The sequence below is a fragment of the Halyomorpha halys genome, unplaced genomic scaffold, assembly GCF_000696795.3.
Source record: "Halyomorpha halys isolate HHAL.00 unplaced genomic scaffold, Hhal_1.1 Scaffold40.1, whole genome shotgun sequence".
In the NCBI taxonomy this organism is placed as follows: domain Eukaryota; kingdom Metazoa; phylum Arthropoda; class Insecta; order Hemiptera; family Pentatomidae; genus Halyomorpha; species Halyomorpha halys.
The window spans coordinates 764,936-787,014 of NW_027106400.1; the positions used below are offsets into that span (position 1 = coordinate 764,936).

The 22,079-nt window shown below is 28.3% G+C and overlaps 2 protein-coding genes across 9 annotated transcripts in view; both read right to left on the reverse strand.

The window, feature by feature from the left end:
* spen (split ends) overlaps positions 1-2,625 on the reverse strand; it is a 415,150-nt gene extending 412,525 nt beyond the window's left edge. For 4 of the 6 annotated variants that reach the window (XM_024364281.2, XM_024364280.2, XM_024364279.2 and 1 more), the window contains exon 1: positions 2,225-2,625. In XM_024364281.2, coding sequence (XP_024220049.1) covers positions 2,225-2,307 — 83 coding nt within the window. In that variant the 5' untranslated portion in view covers positions 2,308-2,625. The remainder of the gene's footprint in view (positions 1-2,224) is intronic. The other 2 variants (XM_067044731.1, XM_024364283.2) reach the window with 1 other exon arrangement.
* A 2,092-nt stretch (positions 2,626-4,717) lies between these two features.
* LOC106687988 (transmembrane protein 181) lies at positions 4,718-20,100 on the reverse strand. Of its 3 annotated transcripts, none has more exons than XM_014432238.3 (13): positions 19,398-20,100; positions 13,709-13,812; positions 13,463-13,633; positions 13,280-13,382; positions 11,670-11,817; positions 11,499-11,579; positions 11,267-11,366; positions 10,741-10,868; positions 9,660-9,809; positions 9,483-9,585; positions 8,351-8,575; positions 6,073-6,323; positions 4,718-5,072 (listed from the first exon to the last, which is right to left on the reverse strand). In XM_014432238.3, exons 1-12 carry the CDS (start codon positions 19,544-19,546, stop codon positions 6,193-6,195), a joined length of 1,593 nt encoding a protein of 530 aa, XP_014287724.1. In that variant the 5' UTR covers positions 19,547-20,100; the 3' UTR covers positions 4,718-5,072; positions 6,073-6,192. The 3 variants fall into 3 exon arrangements, with proteins under 3 accessions (XP_014287724.1, XP_014287740.1, XP_014287731.1); XM_014432254.3 differs by lacking the exon at positions 19,398-20,100 and adding an exon at positions 15,329-15,520; XM_014432245.3 differs by lacking the exon at positions 19,398-20,100 and adding an exon at positions 13,884-14,006.
* Between the last annotated feature and the right edge of the window lie 1,979 nt (positions 20,101-22,079).

Here is a 22,079-nt window from a genome sequence, read left to right on the forward strand (position 1 = left end):
TAAAATATACATATTGCTTAGAGAAGTTTTATAAAAAGGTTCCGAGGTGCCAGTCGCAGATGTTGGTCTTAATATTTCGTCTTTACATTCCGTTTTGGAGAAACTCAGTCGCCCTCTTTAGTAAGTGGTCCACGGAAATCATAGTCGTGCTGTTTTCGAAAACAACACATAGTATTTGTATGAACAATTCTTCGAAAAAAATAACTACCAGACGACCTGAGAGAATAGACAGAGACCTAAATTCCATTAGTAGAGAATAGACTACAGGTAACAAATTCAGGCTGAAAGTTGGGAAAAGGTGTGTTCAGGTAAAGTTAACGTTTTTCAAAAAGGGTTCTGTTTTATAAAGTATAAAGAAATAAATAAAAATTTATAAGAAACATTCAAAAATTATTTACAAATAAACCGATGTAATAATTTACAAATACTAAAGGACCCAAAAACAATTAAAATGAGAATTTTCCATAATGTAAAAAAAAGAAAAAGATTAGTTCTGTTTCGACAACAACAGGGCAATAGGATTGAAAGGGTAAAGGGCATGTCTCGTAAAGAAATTATCTCGTAAGGGCAAAACACAGATTATTGATATTATAAACATGTTTTTTACGAAGCAATTATAACTGTTTGATAGATTACTTAAAATAAAATTAAATAAAAGTCAAAGCAACATACATTGAGAAAAATATATAGTTCCCGAATCAAGATAATATCTTTCAACCAATGGTAGAATATCACATTACTTAAAAATATAGAAATAAATTTAGAAATGGTTTGAAAAACATTTATGAAGTTAAATAAAATTTGTTACGAAAATTTCGTACATCTAACCAAGGAGAAACTTAAATAAATGTTTTTAAAATGCACAGAACTTCATAAATATAACATAACATAAATGCATCCAAATAAACGAAAATAAAGAATAAAAACAAAATTTTAAATAAAACAAATTATCATCTAAAACGATGTTGATTTAAAACCTGATAAGATAAATGAATGTGTGTAAAATTAGAAACAGTTTTATTAATTTAGCATAAAATTTTAACAAATAAGCTTCGTATATTTTACGAACATAAACGTAGTCATGAAAGGGTTTTGATACACTGGGAGCAAAATTTCATATTCCCAGGGTTTCATTAAGATCAAAATAGATTATTTAAATAAGATTCTGTCTCAACATAAATTCACAATGATATAACCATCAGGTCTGTAGACATTACGTAATGCACACGAGACAGACAATACAAAATAATCCAAAGGGAGGGAAAAAGAAGTTTTTAAAAAATATTTCTAAAAAAAAAATTAAAAATGAATATATAGAAACAAATAAGAAAATTACTCAATATACTAAGTAATCATTACGTCAATAGAGGTATAAGGTATCTTCAAGCCTTAAGATTAGATATGAGACTTTTGTGTCAAATCTATCAGTTTATCGTTTTACTATACAAGATCATTAATGGAAGAACCCAGGGCAATTCATAAATTAATTAGCTTATAATGAAATTATAATTATTATAATAAATTATTGCTTTCGTATTTTCATTTTAAATACAAAACGATCATTAAAAGGAAACAATATAATACAGGAATGAAAATAGTTTTTAATTTTCCCGCCAAATAAAGGTAGAATTGCTATGGTTGAAAATTTCCACGTGAACATTTCTCCCACCTTCTCACCACAGACTATTAATGTTTAAGTGAAACCAATATGTGGCCTGAAAATATAAAAAAAACTCAAATGTTCACAAATTAAGTGTGATTTTTCAATAAAAACACTTTTTTTTATTAGTTTAGTTAGGTGCTATAAAAAGATACAACTATGATAAACAAAATTATGAGAAAATGCAGTTATTTATAGTAATAAATCTTACTTTATGATGATGATAAAAATAAATCAATATATAAACAACTTTATATGAATCTTGTAATATTTTTGGTTAATAAACAAGTACAAACGTACTTAGAATAAACATTCTACTGTAGTAAAATTTAAATAGTAAGAAGTATTAACGTATTTTTCATTAGAATAGTTTTTAACTTGAAAGTGATTTAACTTTTCTTTTTTTTTTATAAAATATTTTGATTAAGTTCAATTTTACTGACTAAATAACTAAAAGATATTAAAGTTACCATTATATATTAAGGTTTAAATGATTGATTATACACTTATTCAATAAAATAAACTATCACTAGCACACAAAAAAATAATTAAAAATTTTCTTACCTTTTAAAGTGATCTCTGATTCTATCTTCGCGGATGTTATCCGGCAAATTTCCTACCCAAAGGTGACGAGTCTCCCTAACCATCTTGTTCTAAACTCTTCATTTGGGACCTACGATCTCACGTTTCATTCCACAAAAAAAATTAAACCAGCACTCACATGCACATAGTTGTGGGAGAACAACTTTCAACAAAAAAATACATGGAAAAAAAAAATTAAAATTAAAACTATAAAACTCAATATTTTTTTTTTCCCTGGAGCACTTTTCACACTTAAAACACTGTAACACCTTCTTTCTTATGATTATTATTATTTATTGTAAACGATGAGAGGACGCATTTCGTCGAGATGTACACTCACTCTCTCGAGGCACAGACCGAAGAATGGCTGTGTTTACGAGCTGGGCTCAAGGCACGGTCCGCCATTGGACGAGTCCACCAGGAGAGGGGCCGGGGTGTGTCACTTACCTCCCTCCGCAGATCCGGCAACGCCGCTTCGCCCTCTCTCGTCCCCCCTCCCCCTCCTTTTCTCTTACCCGGCCTCTGAAGAGAAAAAAAAAATTAAAAAACTAGAGAAGAAAAGAAGAATAAAAACGAGAGACGGTTCAGCTCTTAAGTGGCAGTGACAAGTGCATGTATAGCCCGCTTCTACTATAAATAGACCGCCTTTTCAAGGTCCCATAACTCCGCCATGGCGAGCAAACCCAACAGGAATCGCCAAACAAGACAATATCCACTGGATATCCAAAAGTCAAAAGTCAATTTCCCCTTTTTTGGCTGCTTAAAATGAAACATGCCATATACAATTTGATATTCGTGTTATTACTATTATAGGACTATAACATAATTTATTTACTACCAATAGCTTCGCTTAGATTTATGGATGGATATAGATTAAACGAACACAATATATAGTTTAGTATTAATTATATTTAATTAAATTTAAAATTAGTTCAAAAAGTTTTTCATAATTTAATAGACTAAATAAATGATGTTAATGTAATTTGAAAGAGCATATATTCAGTTTTCCAACACTTCTGAAATATTACATGGACAATTATCCAAATAAACCAAGTTCTAAGATTTTCAACTTTGAAAAATGGAATTTAAGGCTAAAACCATTATGCTAAAAACAAATATGATATGCTGTTTTCAAAGAAAAAATGTTTTGGCCTACTTTACTTTACTCCACTTTAAGTCATATAATTTTAAATATGATAATTTAATGCAATCAGTAATATTATTTTTATTCCTAGAAATAAATCAAAGTGTTTTCTTTCCTTCACGACTTCATTTTACTGGAGAAATCAGAGATTTAAAAAAAACAGCATGTAAGTCAGCCCAGAAGTTGAAAAGTTTATTGTATACTAACATTCCAACCATTTCCTTTTATGTATATAGATTATTCAGGTTTACTACCCCAGACAGTTTTATTATTAAACTGGATTTAGTGAATGACATTAAGATTAGTTTTAAAATATCTATATAGTTTGAAAAGATCATTAAGTTTAGTTTTATTATTATTTCTTTTAACTATGAATATTGAAGCTTTAGGAATCAGCACAATATTTTCTGTATTCAACAATTGTATAAGTTTTTACAACACATTGCTAAATAATAAGAATTATAACAGTCTGCTGACAACAATAAAAATGCAATTCTCATTTTTCATACTAAACCTTGAACCATCAAAAGACAGAACTTCTATCTATTATATCTAGATTAAATTTTAAAATTATATAACATCATTCATCAGTATTATTATTATTACATTTTATGAAAATGTAATGTAAACTTAAAACTCGTTTAAATCCCATTAATGCTCAATAATTCTTTTCATTCAACCAATTAATTAACAGACAATTCAAAACAACTGACTTTACCTATTTTCTTTTAATAATTATTTAATCCCAAGGGAATTTAAAAAAAAATCTAATTTATTTAACTAAATTAAAAAAAATATCAAGAAAACAAATAAATATTTTGTTTTTATTATTTCATTGTAGAATTGAGTAGGATTTAATTAAATAAAATATGATATATATTTAAAATAAATTAAAGTTTATAAGTTTTTTGGATTAGTATGAATAATGGGCAAGTAATTGAAGATCAACCCACCGATGGTTGTATTTAAATTATTATTCTTATCTTATTTATTTTCAATGTTGAAAGTAAGAATTCCAACCAAATTTTTTAGAATATTTTTACAAATTACTAATGTCATTTTCAACAAACATAACTTAAAAATTGGTGGTTCCTTATTCTAGTAATAAAATAAGGCACCAAAACCTTTAGTAATAGTAACTACTAATCCTCAATTTATTAAAAGTAAACATTATATTAATTCCCAACAATAAATTGTTTGTAATAATATAAAAATGTCTAAGAAATAATGATTTTATTTGAGCCAAAACTTATCAGAGCAAATAAGAAGGTAGCACATTCTATCATTTATTTCTGAAACTAAAGAAATATGGAGTATTGAAAAATAACATCTTTAATATTAGATATTTTTTATTTTCACATTAAAAAACACTACCATTTGTGGTAAAGTTACTAGTGCTACAGATATTACATATTCTTTTTGAAATGTACATAAACGAATTTCATATTCATACATTTAATTAAATCATAACTAATTACCTAAATCTATAATGACTATCTTTGTAAGTTTCCTTCACAAATTATTTACAGACAGTGATTATTTACATGGTTTCAAATACATTTTGTCAGCCATTGCATTTCATTTATCCCTCTCTTAGTTGTTTGGATGACTTTATTCATAGATTGACAGAGTATAATTACTTGAAATTCATATTTAACCTTCTGTGTTTTAACTTCAAGTCAATATCTGGAAAGAATAGCAAATTGGTAAAATAAAATAAAAATACAAACAAATGCTAATATATTAAAATGTGGTGAAAACTAAATTATATGTTTTCATAATAAAGTTCTGTATTTAAGAGTTTTCCTCTAATATGATATTTAATTTTAGTTGAAATATTTTAAATTTTAAAAACAAAGGGTGATAAACATATAAGCTGAATATTTCAATCAAAATAAGTATGTCATATTTCAGTCAAATTAAATCTTAAAATCCATACTGATTCTAACATTATACAATTTTCCATTACAACAACTAAGGGGAAATCGAAGTTGAAAAATTAAAAACAATTATTTTTAAATTTATAATGTCCTAAGGGTCAAAAATATAATGAGTACTTTAACATTATAAGAATAATAATAATAATAATAATAAATTCCAAGTGCTATATAAAACAATGTTATTACCCTGATAACTTTAACATATTAATTATAATATAATTTTAAAATATTCTTTTAATTATTAATTGTTTTCTCTAATCATTACCATAAATAAAACTAATAAATTGTAGACGTAATTTTTTTTAAACCTGCAGTAAATTGTTCTGTGCTGAGGAGGGACACACAGCATTTTCGAAACAACCAAAAGTAGAATAAATATATGTGTTTAAAACATTCTATTTTTTTTTACTTTTAAGCGATTATATTTAAATGCTTAAAAACAATTATAGGTCATATAATGAAATAAATTAAAATTTTCGAATGCATGAATGAACTTAATTTAGAAGAAATAAAGTTCCTATGGCCAAATTCTTTTGGGCAAGATTTTGATTCACACATGGGCCAGCCAAATTGCTTCTATTTATTTCAAATGTCTCTTATCAGTGGTCTCTCTCACAAAAAAAAATCTTGGCATTTCCTCTTTCTTTTTTTTTTTCTTTTTCCAATTTTTGATTTTTAAAATTTAAAATAGATAAAATTTAAACAGAAACACAATGATTAATAAAGCAGAAAACTTTTTAACATACTATAGTCATTCCTGACTGGATCTGAAATTGGTAATTTGGTGAAAGCTGATGAATCCATCACAATGAATTATTCCAAAATCATTTTGATATGCCACATTCTTCTAGTTCAGTCATTGATTTTCAATCACTATCATCATCGTTATGGCTTCTATTTAGTGGCTGCCTGCTTTCTTCATCGGATCCATAAATAACATCTTCATCTGAGTCGTTAATCATCGAAAAAGCAGGATTATCTTTGGTAATAGAGGTATCTAAAAAAAAAAAAAAAAAATACATGCAGCATTTTAAAATTAATTATATTAATTTATAATGAATAAGAAATATCATCTTAAATTTTTGGCTTTGGTTAAAAATAATTATTAGACATAAAGTTATTAATATTGGGCAATAATGGACCCAAAAGCAGGAGAAAGATATTCCCAAGAGAGTTGTTGTACTATCTTATTAGAGCACCACTACCCCTCTAAACTTGATTTTACTGTTACTGTGTAATAAACACTGGAGCTTCTTCCTTAATCATTAGCTCTGTACAAGCATCTTTCTTTTTGAAAATTAATAATTTTTTTTAACCTCTTTGGAATGAGTAAAAGATAGACAGGCATCTATAAAGACAACTCATGTTTTGGCAAACCATTTACATGGTCTTCATTCACGTCATTAATGCCCAAATTAACATCTGTTAGGATACACCATAGAGATTTTACTAACTCCAAGGACCCGAGTTCGAATCCGGCTGGCAAATATTAATTATTTGTTCTAAGTTATACTTTCATTGTGAAATAAAATCCTTTATCCCTTATTTTCCACTTTTTTTAGCATAACAAGGATGTCTGTTTCATTGGATATAGGAAATCTTATATGTATACATCAGCAAAGATATATTCGTGATTGGCACATAGAAGCTATTTTTAGTTATGTAGAACACATGATGGATTCTTCCCACTGCTGGGATATTCTTTCTTTAGTGCAGATTGTAAAAATTAGATCATACATAGAACTCTTTAAATTAGTACTAGTTTACTTGTACTAGTACCTTCTTCAGAATCTATGTCATCTTTCATACTTTGGATTGACTCCATCTTTCTTTTTCAAATCGATGTGTCCCAGTGATGTGTTACAAGAGTATATAGTAATACATTCAGTGAATTTGATGTAAGTTTATAATGAAGTGATACAGGCGTGTAGAGAAACTACCCATTGGTAGCACTCTAATAACATTTTAACATCAGAAGGTCTCGTGGCCATTTTCTTTTCAGGCGCCTTGGAGGGTTTTCAGGAATGGAAGAGGAAGCAAGGTTAGAAACTTGATTTAGGTGTTTAGGGAGTTTATAATAGAAGGAATAATATCTGGTTTGGGCTAGATCGGTTACATATGGAACATTAAGTTCTTTATGTATGATTTATTTGTGACAAAGTAAGGAGCATTGAGGATTTTACAAAGAATTTCGGATTGGAAGGATTGGAGACGAGAGGAATTCAGAGGTTTAGTGGAACCTCTGAAGCTCAACTCCGTATGTGTCCAGATAGGCCTTATTATAGTTGTGTAGATCAGTCTTTTATAATGAATTGGAAGTTTAGACCGTTTGTCTTGTAAGTGCTACAATAGTCCGAACTGACGTGATGTTTCCTGTCTTTTCAGTCTTGTGTGAGGATTCCAAGTTAGTCATTGAATAAATATTTAACAATAAAACTATTTTTTCTTTTTGACCATAGCTCTAACCAAATCCTTCAAATTCACATATGATCACTCATCTGTTTATAATATAATATAAATTTAACATTCATGAAATGCTATTCGATTCTTTAAAGTCTTTAATTTAGCATATATACTTTTTATTTCATGTAAAATATAAAAGGCAGATGGTCCGGATGTGATCAAAATAACTCAAATAGTAATTAAGCTACTTATTGTGAGCCAACGTTTCGTCCCACTTTGTAAGGCTAAAAAATATACGAAAATTAATCAGTGCTTAGATACAAACTTAATGCTAAGATACAAACAACTGATTCTCTTATTTTATTACATTATTCTAGTTATTTATATCTGTTTTAGCGCTTATGAAGCCATGCAAAGTGGGGCGAAATGTTGGCTCATAATAAATAGCTTATTTACTATTTGAGTTCTTTTGAAGGTCAATTAACGATCTTCTAAAATACAGATTAGTTTATTATTTATAAAGTTTAAAAAACAATTACTGCATAAACTAATCATTCATGAACTAATTATTTAAAAAGTATATACATTTTGATTTGAATAATATCATAAAGATTATCTTACCAAAAACTGTTTTCTTGCTAGGAGAATAAACATAAGCCATTGTGTACATGTAGAAGTTAAGAAGGCCATAAAAGCTCATGAATTGGGCAGAGCTACTGTATGTCGTAGAAAGATCCGAAACAAAATTGTCTTCAAGAACTCCGATTCCAAACCTCATCACAGTTATTATAATACTAATAGTAATGACAATAATCATTAGAAGAGTAAGGAACTTCAGCCTCATATCTAAAAAGAAAATATTACTGAACTTGAAATAATATTTTATTTCTTTATAAATCATAAATTTTGAGGTGTGAAAAAAAAATGTCAACAATTAATTATTGCAGTGTACTTAAAAATACAAGACCAAATACTTTAGAAATAGATTAAAAACTTGTTTAAAATATACAGTTTAATTAAACCTATGTTTTATTAATAGTAATTAAAACAATCACACCAAACAGCAAAAATAATGTATTAAATGAAAAATAAATAAGTAAACAGCCTGTGTCTTTAAAAACTATTAGTATTTATTTATTATTTTAAATATATATTTCTTTATTATTAGATCGGTCTGGTTGGCGTTACATGGTTATTGTAACAATTTGTTAGTTATTTTTAACAGTTGAAAATGGGTGGGAGGAGGGATGTAGTCTCATGCAAAAGACACCCCTAACTACTTAAAATTCTATAAGCATGATAATTAAAAATAATAAAGATCAAATTATAAAAAAAAGTAAATAATTAAAAATAATAATATTTGTGTAATTAAAAATGAAAGAGAAAATTAGAAACAAAAATATATGATATTTATATAATTAATAAAATAAAGCATTGACTTATACTGAAATAATAATTTGAAAAAAGAAAGAGAAGAAAAAAATTAACAATAAAAATAATTAAATGAATGGCCTATAACAGGGTGTCTTAGATCAGCCTGAGCTTCAGTATTTACTAAAATTCTAGAGACAACTCAGACCTTCATAATTTTTTCTGATTTTAAGAATTTTTTTAATAGTTTCTAAAATGATGTGTTGATTTTTTTTTCTTTTAAACGATATAAGGATTTTTCTGAATTTACAAGATATCATAACTTAAGCAACAATATAAAATTAATATATTTTATGCATAATTTTTATTTATTTTTACTTACCAAAAAAAGGCATTGATCGTAGCTCACTATATGCTTTTACGATTAAGCACCCCAAGTATAGCACATAAAGACCAATGAACACAAAAAATACCAGTTTGAAATTCTGCAAAAATGAATTTGTTTTGATATTTATAATTAAGAAAAAAATTTGTGTAAAATATTAAATCTTCTACTTACGTAGAAATTGTGTGTGTCTACTTTATAGCTGAATGTCGGATCATGCAGCTCATTCGCTTTCTGCCAAGTTGCCAGCACGACACCCGTTATCCATAAGGGCCCGACTATTAGTAGTTTGGGAAGGTAGAATGTTATTAACTTTCTCTCTGTCTACAATCAAAGAAAACAATTTTTTTTTTTCTATACTGAAATAACTCAGTAAATGTTTACAAAGAAATTTTTGAGATGCTTTTATATATTAGGTAAAATGGGAGGAGTTTAGAATATTTTATGGATATTGTAAGATCCAGGAAATTTCTTTTTTGAAATAAAAAATAATGGTCCTATCAGAATAATATTTGTTACTATAACAAGTCTTAAAATTTTTACTTTATGTTAAATTTTTAAAAATAATATGATGACTTATGCAGCAATAACTGAAGAATATATAGCAACACTGCTATTTGCTGGTCGATTGGTCTATACTATAACTACTTAGTGCCACCAGAAATGTTACAGGCTGACATGACGTGACCTAGCAGCCGAGACAAGAATCATTGTATTCATCAGAAAAACGTCGACTGTTGTGTTGAAAAATATGGACTGTGGGTGTCGCTGCTTCCCATAATTGTGGCACTTCTGGACAAAAAAAAGAAGTTTTAATTTTCTTTTGAATTAGACGTATTCAAAAGATAGTACCTCAGACTGAGGTTATTTATTAACAGAATACGTCCTGCAGAGTGTCCCAAAGTTAGTAGGATTGTCACAAAGTAACCAGAGTTTACAGTACAATCTAAAGAATACATCAAATAAAAAATAAAACAAATTTTTTTTGTCAGATGCGCCACTATTTAAACAAAACAGTTATATAAAAAAAATACACTAAAATTAAATTGAAGAAACAAAATTATTGAAAAATCTCATTTAAAAACACTGAACTGCTGAAGTAGGATAAGGTGATATAGTGACTGACAAGAAAAAGTAATGTAATTTAATTAATTTTATGATAAAAAAAAATGTAGAACTTAATTTATTGAAATGAATAGCTATGAAAATTCACATTATATTTTTTTATTTTGTTTTAAACATTGCGATTACTGACCTGTCTTAGTCCATGATAGATGCAGATCCAAAATAAAAGAAGACAACAGAGGAAAGTTGCTTGAAACAAAGCATCCAGCATGCTGGGAATCCATGAATTTATCAAAAATGTTAGTGGAAATATAGGATCTGAAACATATGACAATCATAACCAATAATACATAAAAAATATAAACATTGACAATATATATGGTTTCTTATCATCACGATGTCAATAGTGTTAAGTTGATTTTTATGTGATAGTTGTAAGTTGATTTATAATTAAAAGTTTTAAAAATTAATGAAATTGTGACAAAATAGGGTGATTTGACTAATGTTAATGACCTCGGCAGAATAGCCTGTAAAAAGTTCTTAAATATTTAGATTTGAGATGTAAATTTATATTTAAGATTGTCCTTGAGTATGGCTGAATTGGCTGAAACATTGGACTGTTAAAGAAATAATAAAGAGAGTTGAGACTTAACCTGGATACATACTGGTAAATACCAGTTTCAAGAAGTTGAAAAGATTATATTTAATATAATTACCATTATAAAGAAGTAACAAAGGTAACATAATTGACATCCATTTCTGTTCAATTGACCAGTCATACATGGGAAATTTTCGTAATGTATGACCAAACCAAATCTGAAATACCACAAGTCATAATAAATATTAATTTATATCAAGCTACAATATTATGCATTTCATAAATACTACTTTATTTTTTTTCAATTCTTATACTAAATAATTTTAAACTTCAAAAAATGGTTCACTTACTGATATTATAAAGGTTGCAAGGAGAAATATAAATCTGAACCAAATTTCAATTTGTGTAAAACCAGGGTTGTAACTCTTGAACTGTAATAAAAGATAAAATAAACCATGAATATGTAAAGTTTAAATAAGATAATTGTATCAAAATATTTGTTTAAACTAAAAATTATTTACATAAAATGTAACGTCTTTTATATTGTATCGTTGATTTTCAAAACCGAAGAACTGCACTCTTATCTTATAATGAGCATAATCCAAATAACCTAGGTGAAGTATTGTTACTTGGTCACAAAATTGGCCGTTACATTGCAAATGTTTTGTTCTGCAATCAGTTAAAAAAAGTTTACTTAATTATAAAAATATTTTTCCTTTGGAAAAATGCACAGTAATAATTAAATAATTAAGTAACAAATAATGTAATTCATTAGAATAGAAATATATTATTATATAAATATATTACCTTCAGTAATTTTTAAAACATTATTTCAGTAAGGAACTGTAAGTCATATTACGATAACAATGATGGTAAAGGTAAAACCAATTTATTGTTATTTTTTTTCTTTTAATAAAACGAAATGTTGCTGTTCTTCATAATTTGAATACTGAAGTGAACTTAGATGATATGATTATTAGATAAATCAGTCCAATCTATGAGGTTGATAATAGTATTTATAGTTTTTTTGTAATGTGAAGGAAAAAAAAGACATTGCAGGCCTATATGGATTAGATTAGATTTTTATTCAGGGCGATCAACATCTAGGTTATTACACCCTTTTTACTTTATTTATCTTCTTGTCTTTGACATTTGATAGTTGAGTGTAGACTATTTCCTTTTTACACTGGTCGATATAGGTGGATTATATTTTAGTATAAAGTAGAGTTTCTTTCAGAAATTTTATTATTTTGTCTATGGATTCTGCTGAGTCTTTAAGGGCCAATTCTCTTGTACGAGAAATTTTATTATTTTCGTAGGCTTGACGAAATGATGAGCATTCTTCAATTATACGCTTTATCGATAAGGGGGACTGACAGGTTTGGCATATAGGTTGGTCCTCTTTTGTGATTAATTGGAGGTGTGTAAATTTGGAATGTCCTATCCTTAGTCTTGCAACAACCACTTCTTCTCTTCTGTTCCCCCTTATGGCACTTGTCCACTTTTGTATGTTTTTTTTAACATTTCTTAGTTTATTGGTGAGTGGTACGTCAGCCCACATTGAATCCCAACTTTTTCGGATTTTGTTCCTTAAAAATGCCTTTATGGCTTTCGGCTCATAAATTTGGAGTGATGGAACGTTCATTGTAGCAGCCTCTTTAGCCGCTTTATCCGCTGCCTCATTTCCAGGTATTCCTGAGTGCCCTGGAGTCCAGAGAAAGGATACACTTTTTTTAAGATGTTTTAGCATGTCTATATAGTTGTGAATTTTGCCAATCGTAGGTCGGCTTTGACTGAAGTTTGATAGACTCTGGAGTGCAGACATTGAATCTGTACTAATGAGTATGTTTGAGTATTCACTTTCTATGGATAAATGAAGTGCTGTTGAAATTGCCTGAAGTTTAGCAGTAAATATTGTTAAGTATGAGGATAATTTATATCTTTTGGGTGTCCCATGTATTATATGTAGGCCTATATGGATAAAAAAGGTTTGATATATTTTTAATTCAGTTTACTCCTTTGGAATCAATCAATTATACCTATTAATTGACTTTATGATATCACCCTTTTTGTTTTTTAAAGTAATATAAGAAAACAATTAACAAAAAAAAAATATACAATTAACTATTACCTATTGTGGTGGTGATCTTGCCTCAAAATGGTTACTTCTTTGTGCTCAGAATCGTAAGCTTTAATTCCAACACTCACATGAAATCTTTTATCAAGAATTTCATCTGTAATAATTCACTGGTTTTAACAAATAATTACTGAAAACTTGAACTTTAATTATCAATTCATATTAGTTATCAATTACCTTCACTATTGTCAATTTTAAATACTGCCATTACCCACAACTGTTGATTGTATGTCGACATACGTGGGCTCATAATGGTAAAAGGTCCAGATGAAATATCACTGGCCGACATATTAAGTTTTTTTAATAGGTCTGATCCTTTAAAGCTTGTTGTTACTGTTATCGGAGGCCCTATATTTAAATTAAATGTTTATTCACCCAACATAAATATATTTTCTGTTTTTATTAAAATGGCATGCAAAGTACCTGCTAATCCAATGAATACCGCCAGACCAATGCAAACATAAAATCCAAGAAAGACCATGACAAACTCTCTTTTATGCATTGAGTACAGTCGCATTTGAACTGATCTGAAATAATTTATGTTGATTGGTTTAATCAAGATTAAATTGAGCACCTATAATATACAAATTGTTCTTACTGCACTGATGGTACTCTTTTCAATAAACCTGTATTTACAAGATAAAAAGGCATTTTAAAAATAATGAAAAGAAAGTCAAAGGTTAAAAGTTTATTCCAAACTACAAAACTACCCTAACACATGGTATGAATAGTTGGACAGGTGTTAAATTAATAAACCCTATTTTAGGGGAATAAATATTCTTAATTTCTCAAATTAAGAAATTAAATGACTGATAAATTGGTGAAAAACATTTTTTGTTAATACATAATTTTGGTGAAAATTTACTAATAATCCTCATCAAAAAATATTGCACTTAATTTCCTTTTTTCTCTTTTATAACTATAAATCGTGAAAAGTTTTTTTTCTCTCTAATATATGAACATTTCTTGGTATAAGGGTTGGTTATTCTACAGGTTCCATAGATACTTCATGAAATAAATTTCAATCTGCCCAGGCTAGTTCAAACTGTCATCACTTCTAGCTCAGGGCTGTCAAGATGACGCATTATCAATCTCAGCCACCAAAGAACCGAGCCATGAATGGTTTCGAGTTCAAAATTCACTACTACCATCCATGATATAAGCAGGATCATACGTAGCCAACATTCCCCCTTAATTCATTGAAGAATAAAGTACTCCACTTCATAGAGGGAGGATGTGCCTCAGGAGGACCTTTGACTGAGGGGGGGGGGCATGGCTAATTCAACAAAATTTTTGGGACTTAAATTTGGGGCTTAAATTTGGGTTTAGAGTACTAGTACTAGTATTTGGTGGGGGGAGCAAGTTCAGAAAGTGGGCCTGTGGGTCCTTTTTGCCAACCCCCGACGGCTACCTAGGTTGCCGCTGCATACTAACCAAGCTGAGAATGTCAAGATTCATTCTTCGGGACCGCCGAAAAACGAATATACACAAGATCATTGTAACTGTGTGCCTTTACATACTTTCATAAATAGATGTCTCAAAAATATACTAAGAGTGTTGGCCGGAAATTATTTTCTTAGTCCAGCTTTGTGTATTAAACGACAAGATATTACAACTTCGAATATGAAGATGACTGATCTCAGAAGCTATCACATTAATATAGTTCCACAGTCTGGAATGAAACCTCCAAGGCCAGCAAAATCGGGAAATACCGAGACGAGAAGGCGAACCCTAACAAAAGGATATGCGAAAGGTAGGTCAGAGTGGTCTAAAGTTAAAAAACTTGCAAGAGACATAGATGGATTGTGACATAGAAATTCGTGGCAGAACAATGTTCAGCCTAAGGTTTGAAAAGTCGTATGAGTGGATTAATTTTTATTAAGTGAAACTTTTTTTAGGCGTAGTAGAGGAAATCGGCCTGAATCAGATAAAAACGCTTTCCCTTCTCAATAAATAATATCGTATTAATTATTAAAAGACATATTTCATTAAATTAAAAGAGATTTTTCCTCAATCAAATAATATTTCAACAAATATTAGAACCTGAAAAATTTCATTTCTAACGCAGTAAATGCCCTTTTCAGTAATCCGTTTCATGAACAATAAAAATCCATTTAGCCTTTTTCGAAAAATTCGTTCTTTGACTGCTGAGGCTTTTTTAATTTTTCATGTACATATATATTTTCTTTTCTTTTAACTTAAAGTATTATCTGATGTATAAAATGTAATATTTACGCAAACAAAGTATTAATATACAATGCAATGTACTGTTTCTTAACCCTGACGACACATTGTCGTAAAGAATCTACATATGTATGCAATCAGCTGATACATGAATTTTTCGTGTTTTCTTAAAAACTGAATTACAGAATAAGGGCTCTATGAAGTTATTGTATATCATATTTTCTAGGACAGTACTAAACACGATTTGGGAAAACCATTTTTGGGAGTTGCTAGAAATCTTCACACCGCTCCAAACACAAGCTAGAAAAGTGACATCGTCAGTTATCCCCCGATCACTACCAAATTTGATGTAGCATCAGGATTAATCCCACACCACTATATATATGTCTAGCTAACATTAGAGTACGTGTCATTAGCTCAGTAGCACTTGTTATGTAAACATTCTTGTTTGTATTATACCAATACAGTTTTTTTTTAAAGTGTTTCGTGAGTGATAGTTCATATTTGTCGTCATATGTGCTCCATAGCCGCCACTTATTGTGTTGTATTCCGTGATCAAAGTGTTAATTAAGACATTAACGTGAAAATCAACAACTGTCGAATAAACAAAGAAAGAAAGTAGCTAGTGTTTCGTTCCTACGCCACATTCGCCACGCCTACGGTGTTAATAAGATCTGTCTTTTTCTGGCAGTTCACCCTCTCCATTATACTCCTTCCTTTAAGCTTACAAAACTTCATCACTAGTTGTTGGTGGTGCAGAGAATAACGCTTAATTGTCTTGTCAGTATTTGAATGGAAAAAGCAGTTAAACAGGCATATACCAGTTTAATAATAGTTTTTACTCGTGTTGAAATAATTTTAATATTTGCCTCCTTCCCATTGGAACGATCATTATCGCTCGATCGATGGATTGACTTCATCGATTGATGAGTTACTCCATTTAAACTGGCGTTGATAATTTTGAAATGTCATTTGTGATTATATATTGCAATACATATATTTAACTTCACTGTTCTCCGTTTCTGTCTTAGTTAATAAGAATTCTTAGGGCTAAACTATTTTTGTTACTGATGACTTAAGTTTAACGCGTTTTTTCCTAATTATCATCGACTGTCAAGATGACTTAAATTAATTCCCCGTACATTAGGTATGTAACTAATAATTCTTGTAGTGTTATGGGGTATATTAGTGTAGTTTTCAAAGTTAGCTCTCTGTATGAAATTGGTTTGAAAATGTCTTCTAGAATCAATATTTAATTTAAATTATTGATCCACTTGTTAATGTTGATTACTTATTTAACAGAACTAAAATATAATTCATTACAAATTTTCCACTTTTCTACCTCTGAATATCATTCCTGTATATATAATAAAAAAAAATGCAATATGAAAATTTGTTCTAACTAAAACATTCTTACTTAAATGTTTCCATTCAAAACTGTATATTAATTATCATAGCTGGTTTAATATCTCTATTAAAATCAAATCTCTCAGGGACCATTAGATGTGCTTTTGTCTGCCGGGATACATATTAAAGCTAGTTTAATGTACTTTTCTCCTATTAATTTATCCTCATTGGAGTTTATTATATTTGATTATGAAATTTTGTCCAAAAAAATAGAAATCAACATTTTGTGAATTTATTTTGGCAAATGCATGATAACCACTACTCCTACGAAGATAAATGTCATAAACTACTCTATAGTTCATTAAACTAGCTTTAATTGGAGTTCTTGCAGACATCTGTGCATATAATAGTAACTGAGATAAAGTTTTTGATAAACCAAAAGTTTTATCTGAACAACTAGAAGTCTACATCTTGTGTATTTATTTTGGCAAATATCATGAAAACTACTACTCCTGCAAGATAAATGTCATAAACAAATTTATAGTACATAAAGCTAGCTTCTGTTTGAGTACTAATAGACATCTGTACGTAATGATTTCTAAGATATAGATTTCCCAAAATAAATTCACTAACTACTGATTTTTTGTTATGAAATATTGCTTTTTTAAAAAACTATCTCTTTAGAACTATTGAACATTAACAGCCATGTTAGGGCTGATATTTTAGCATGCTAATCTACGTTAAATGATGTTCTATTAGGTTTTCTATTGTTGTAGGTAGTTTCAGATATGGTGCTCTGTATGAAAAATTTATTTATTTTTAACGTTCTGGAACAGTTGTCATTTTTTATTTTCTGTAACTATAGTTGTCAGGCTTATCAATTTTGACTTGTAACTATACATAGTTTTCATTAAAATAATAAAAAAAATGGTGTGAAATAACTTAGTTTGTTTTTTCCTCCAGGCTCTTGGACTACAAGTTTTTTCATCTAAATTAAAATTATTTGACTCATTGGCCATTTTGTCAGAATATTTATTTAACATTTAAATCAAAATATAATCCATAAAAATCAATGTATTTAAATGAACACTATTTCTTTCAAGTTCGATTAATCATTCATATTCTGCTTTCTTGATATACAGAATTGAAATTATATTTTAGTGGAAATTATTGCATAATATTTGGAAAATAATTATATTCTATTTATAAACAGTAAATTTATTTCACTAATTCATAACTATTGCAGTTTCAGTGGGTGTGTGTAAATTATAAATTAATATTGTTTTGATTCTAACTTACAATAAAATTAAGTTTTAATAATTAATAAGTTAAAGTAATCAAGTTCTCAACCATTAGTATTGATTGATAAAAACGTTCTCTATATTTTTTTATTTCTAAAATCCTGGCAACTAATACTTTAATGAAAAATATTGATCTATTTAAGCCATCATACAATATTATAGTCTATTGGTGTGTCCATATTAGTGATTCCCAACCCTTAGAAGTTTGCTGACCACTTAGCCAGAAATTGTGTGATGAGAGGTCCCTTTAGGAAAATGTTTGAAAATTAGATTAATTAAAAGTATTTACCTGTTAAAACTTTTTAACTAAAACTCAAACATTGTCAGAAAAGGTAAACAATAAAACATTTCTAAAATAAGTCCTCTCAAAATATGTGTTTTATGGACCTTATGGTAACCCACCTGTGGTCATCAGTACCTGGGTAATTCTGTTTTTTACGGGCAGGTTTTAGTCCATAATAACTTTTATTCTAAGTTAAACCCAAGTTGATTTTTTTCTTAGCACTATACAGGTAAGAAACATTTCTACATAATTTAGTTATCAAAAGAAAAGGTTTATAACCATCAGATTATGAAATTTTATGATTCAATTTAAACTAAAACTTAAACAACAGTTGGATTTCTTGCAACTAAAATCATTCTTCCCACGGACTCTTCAATGAATTTATATAAATGGACTTAAGGTTATGAATTTAGCAATAAATAAATATTTTAACATTATTATATAATGTATAAATGTGTGAAGATTGGATGGTGAAACAAATTAATCAAAAATTTATATTAACATCCATGTAGTCAAACATTTATTTAGATTAACATAGATAATTTATATTATAGACTGACATATTTAATTTATATTGTTAATTAACTTGTATAATTTATAGTTTGACATACATAATTTATATTATAAATTGGCCAAAACATCATCTTTACAAAGAAGTATTGAACAATATTATTGTTCGGGTATAATGCCCATACCCTTTCTATAATTTAATTAGGTTACTTTAAATAATTTTACTAACCAAGAAATAAATAAAATAAAAACATCACCAATACGATTTCTTAAAATAGTTTACATTCCCGCATTATAAGACTTAAAATTCTGGTAATAAATTACTAACCAATAAGATATGTGAAAAATACATATTATTGCTGCGAGAAAATATACTACAATTAATTTATAAATTAAAAAAAAATTATCAATTAAAATAAAAGTTATTGCTATTTCCCCTTCTCTATGTTTATGTATCCACATGTTAGTCAAGAGCTTTTTTATTTACCTTTCACAACGATCATGATGATAAGCTGGAGCAATATACTTGTTGAATTCACTGAAAATGTCGCTAAATTGTGAAAGAGTATTTCTGCACTTCAATAATAAACCACCAGTCGGTAAATGATACGAATAGCCTAAATTTTGTCCATCCATAGCACATAACAATTTGAATTGAAAAGTTTCAAAATAATTGATGTCTACTAGAAGGAAGTTATGTTAAAATCAATATTAATAAACTATTTGTACATAATTAAATTATAAATCTAGAGGATGTTTTAAGGTACTATCCCTAACAGCATGCTGAGTAAAGTTAAGACATAACAAACTACAGCTGGCAAGTATTGATCCCTGGTACTGCTTTACCCCCTTCATCTTGTGTCAGTTTTTCATGGCTTCTGTAGTATTCATTTTTGATTCTGTGTTTTAGAATTACACTTTGAAGTTCTCTCATTAATCCAATCGGGATTATTTTTTTTTCTGAATGCAACTGTGAAAAGAATGAATTTGATTTGAAATGAGCTGGTACTAGAATATTCATCAATTACAATTATTTAAAGATGAAATATTTTTCTATTTTATTTTATCACTAATGATTTTTTAAGAAGGAAAATAATTAATTTTTAAATAAGTGTCCCTAGGGAAATGTTACAAAATTAATTTACTTAGTGAATTCACCTGTTAAAATCTTTCAACTAACACTCAAACATCTAGAAAAATAAAGATTTTTCTCATTTATATCAATTTTATTTCAAATATTATGTTCTTACTCTACCTGTTTTTTGAGGTTATAAAACTAATATAGGCAAAATTATAGATTTACAAGTGGGCCTGTTTTCTATCTATTTCTGGGTATCGTTAATTTTGAAAAGCTTTGAGATTATTAGGTTACTTTAACTTATTGATCTATTGAATACATTATTTAGCAAATCTTCAGTTATATTCATAGCTTTACACAATTTGCCTTAAAACAAGTTCTTATTCAATGTTTTTACTGCTAAATTCAAATTATTGTTTAATTAATTGTGTGTAGATGGAAATATTTTCCTATTTATATAGATTTTATTTTATTATTATTGAGTATTTAAGAAGAAAAAAAATTAGAAGTTAGTATGGAATAGTCGATTTACTATTTAAGTTCTATTTAATTATAAAAATATTATATTTTCTTACACAATACAATTTAGGCACTTGGTCGTAAAAGATGGTAACTGAGAAAATGAAAACTTGTACAATATTACATTGTTAATTATAATTTTTTAATATCAACCAGCAGTCACTTACCATAATTCAATACCAACATTATTCTTTTAAAAATAAAAAGTTTCAAAACATTCTTTCCCGAATCTACTAAATCAGGTCTAAAGAATCATGTGTAGTCAAAATTCAGTTAATAATATTAAATACCACATTTAATGATCGAGTGCCTCGCTCATTTTTTACTAATGTTATAAAAAAAAAAAAAAAAAAAAAAGCTACCAAACTAAAATTGTACTAAATACACCGTTTGAACCAAGTCATTCTAGAATGAACAGAAACCATCAAAGCTTTACCAAACACAATATGAGTCAGATTGACCATCAACGCCATTTTTAAATTATTTAGTTTAAGCAGAACCATTATCTATCCAATCCACTTGTTAGTTTTCTTCTGACCGTGTTTATGTTTTTTAAATTAAAAAGTAAGTATAATCAATCTAAGTTGTAGTATTTACATATGTTTTATATAAAGTCTTTAAAAGTGACCTGTAAAACTTGGAGCATAGAATTGAATTTTTGATATATTAGTAAGTCATTTTCATCAAGTACAGTTAGGTAACATCAGTGGTTATAGCCTTTAATCTGTTTATAAATATTTGCCAAAAATAAATAGATAACCAAAAAAAAAATGGTTATTTCAAAAACCAAGCATGTGCTTTTAAAATAAATGAAACATATGTCCACATAATGTTCTTTTATTGACATTATGGGGATCTTCTCACAACTTCAGGATGGTCCATCTAAAATTCCACAATCCTATAAAATATGCATTGCATTTTGCTTTTTTTAATAAAATGCATACTAGTTTTTTCTTTAATTTTTACATTTCCAGTAGTTACATAGTTCTATATATCCATATTAAATACTTTGTCAAGTTGTTTTATAATATATACTACTTTAATATTTTATTTTCACTATCTCTTGCCCATAACTTAAATCCTTCCCTCTACTACTGTTGTTATGCTATTGCCTCGTGTCGTTCCTTGTTTTTTAACCCGGAAGAGGTGTAGCCTGCAGCATTTTGCTTATATTGGGAAATGAATGTCTATATTTTCCTAGCATTTTATCTGTTTGTATACTTTTTTCTACCTTAAGTTAACCCTTTGATGCTATTGCAGCTTGTTTATATTACTCACTCTTTTACTTTCCCACCTATACTCAATTATTTTTGCTCTGGCCTCCTTGTATCTTAGATCTATTACTAAATATGGATTCTTCAGATCCTGATGGAAGAGTTACAATTTCAATGTCATACTTCCACTGAAAGTAATCATAAAGATTTTTGTCACCACCTTTATATATTTCCAATTATATGAAAGAACAGTACAAATCGTTTACCATGAGAAAAGTGCTCACAGGGGACAAAAAAGAAGAGTAATTATGCCAGGTTAACATCATTATTAATTTATTTTTAATGACAATTGTAACTG

Coding starts and splice junctions, on each gene's coding strand:
- LOC106687988 (XM_014432238.3), bottom strand. CDS start 19,546: ATGGATGGACAAAATTTAGGCTATTCGTATCATTTACCGACTGGTGGT. Junction 13,813..19,397: donor CATCATGATCGTTGTGAAAG/GTAAATAAAAAA, acceptor AAATTATTTCAG/ATCAGTTCAAATGCGACTGT. Junction 13,383..13,462: donor TAAAATTGACAATAGTGAAG/GTAATTGATAAC, acceptor GAATTATTACAG/ATGAAATTCTTGATAAAAGA.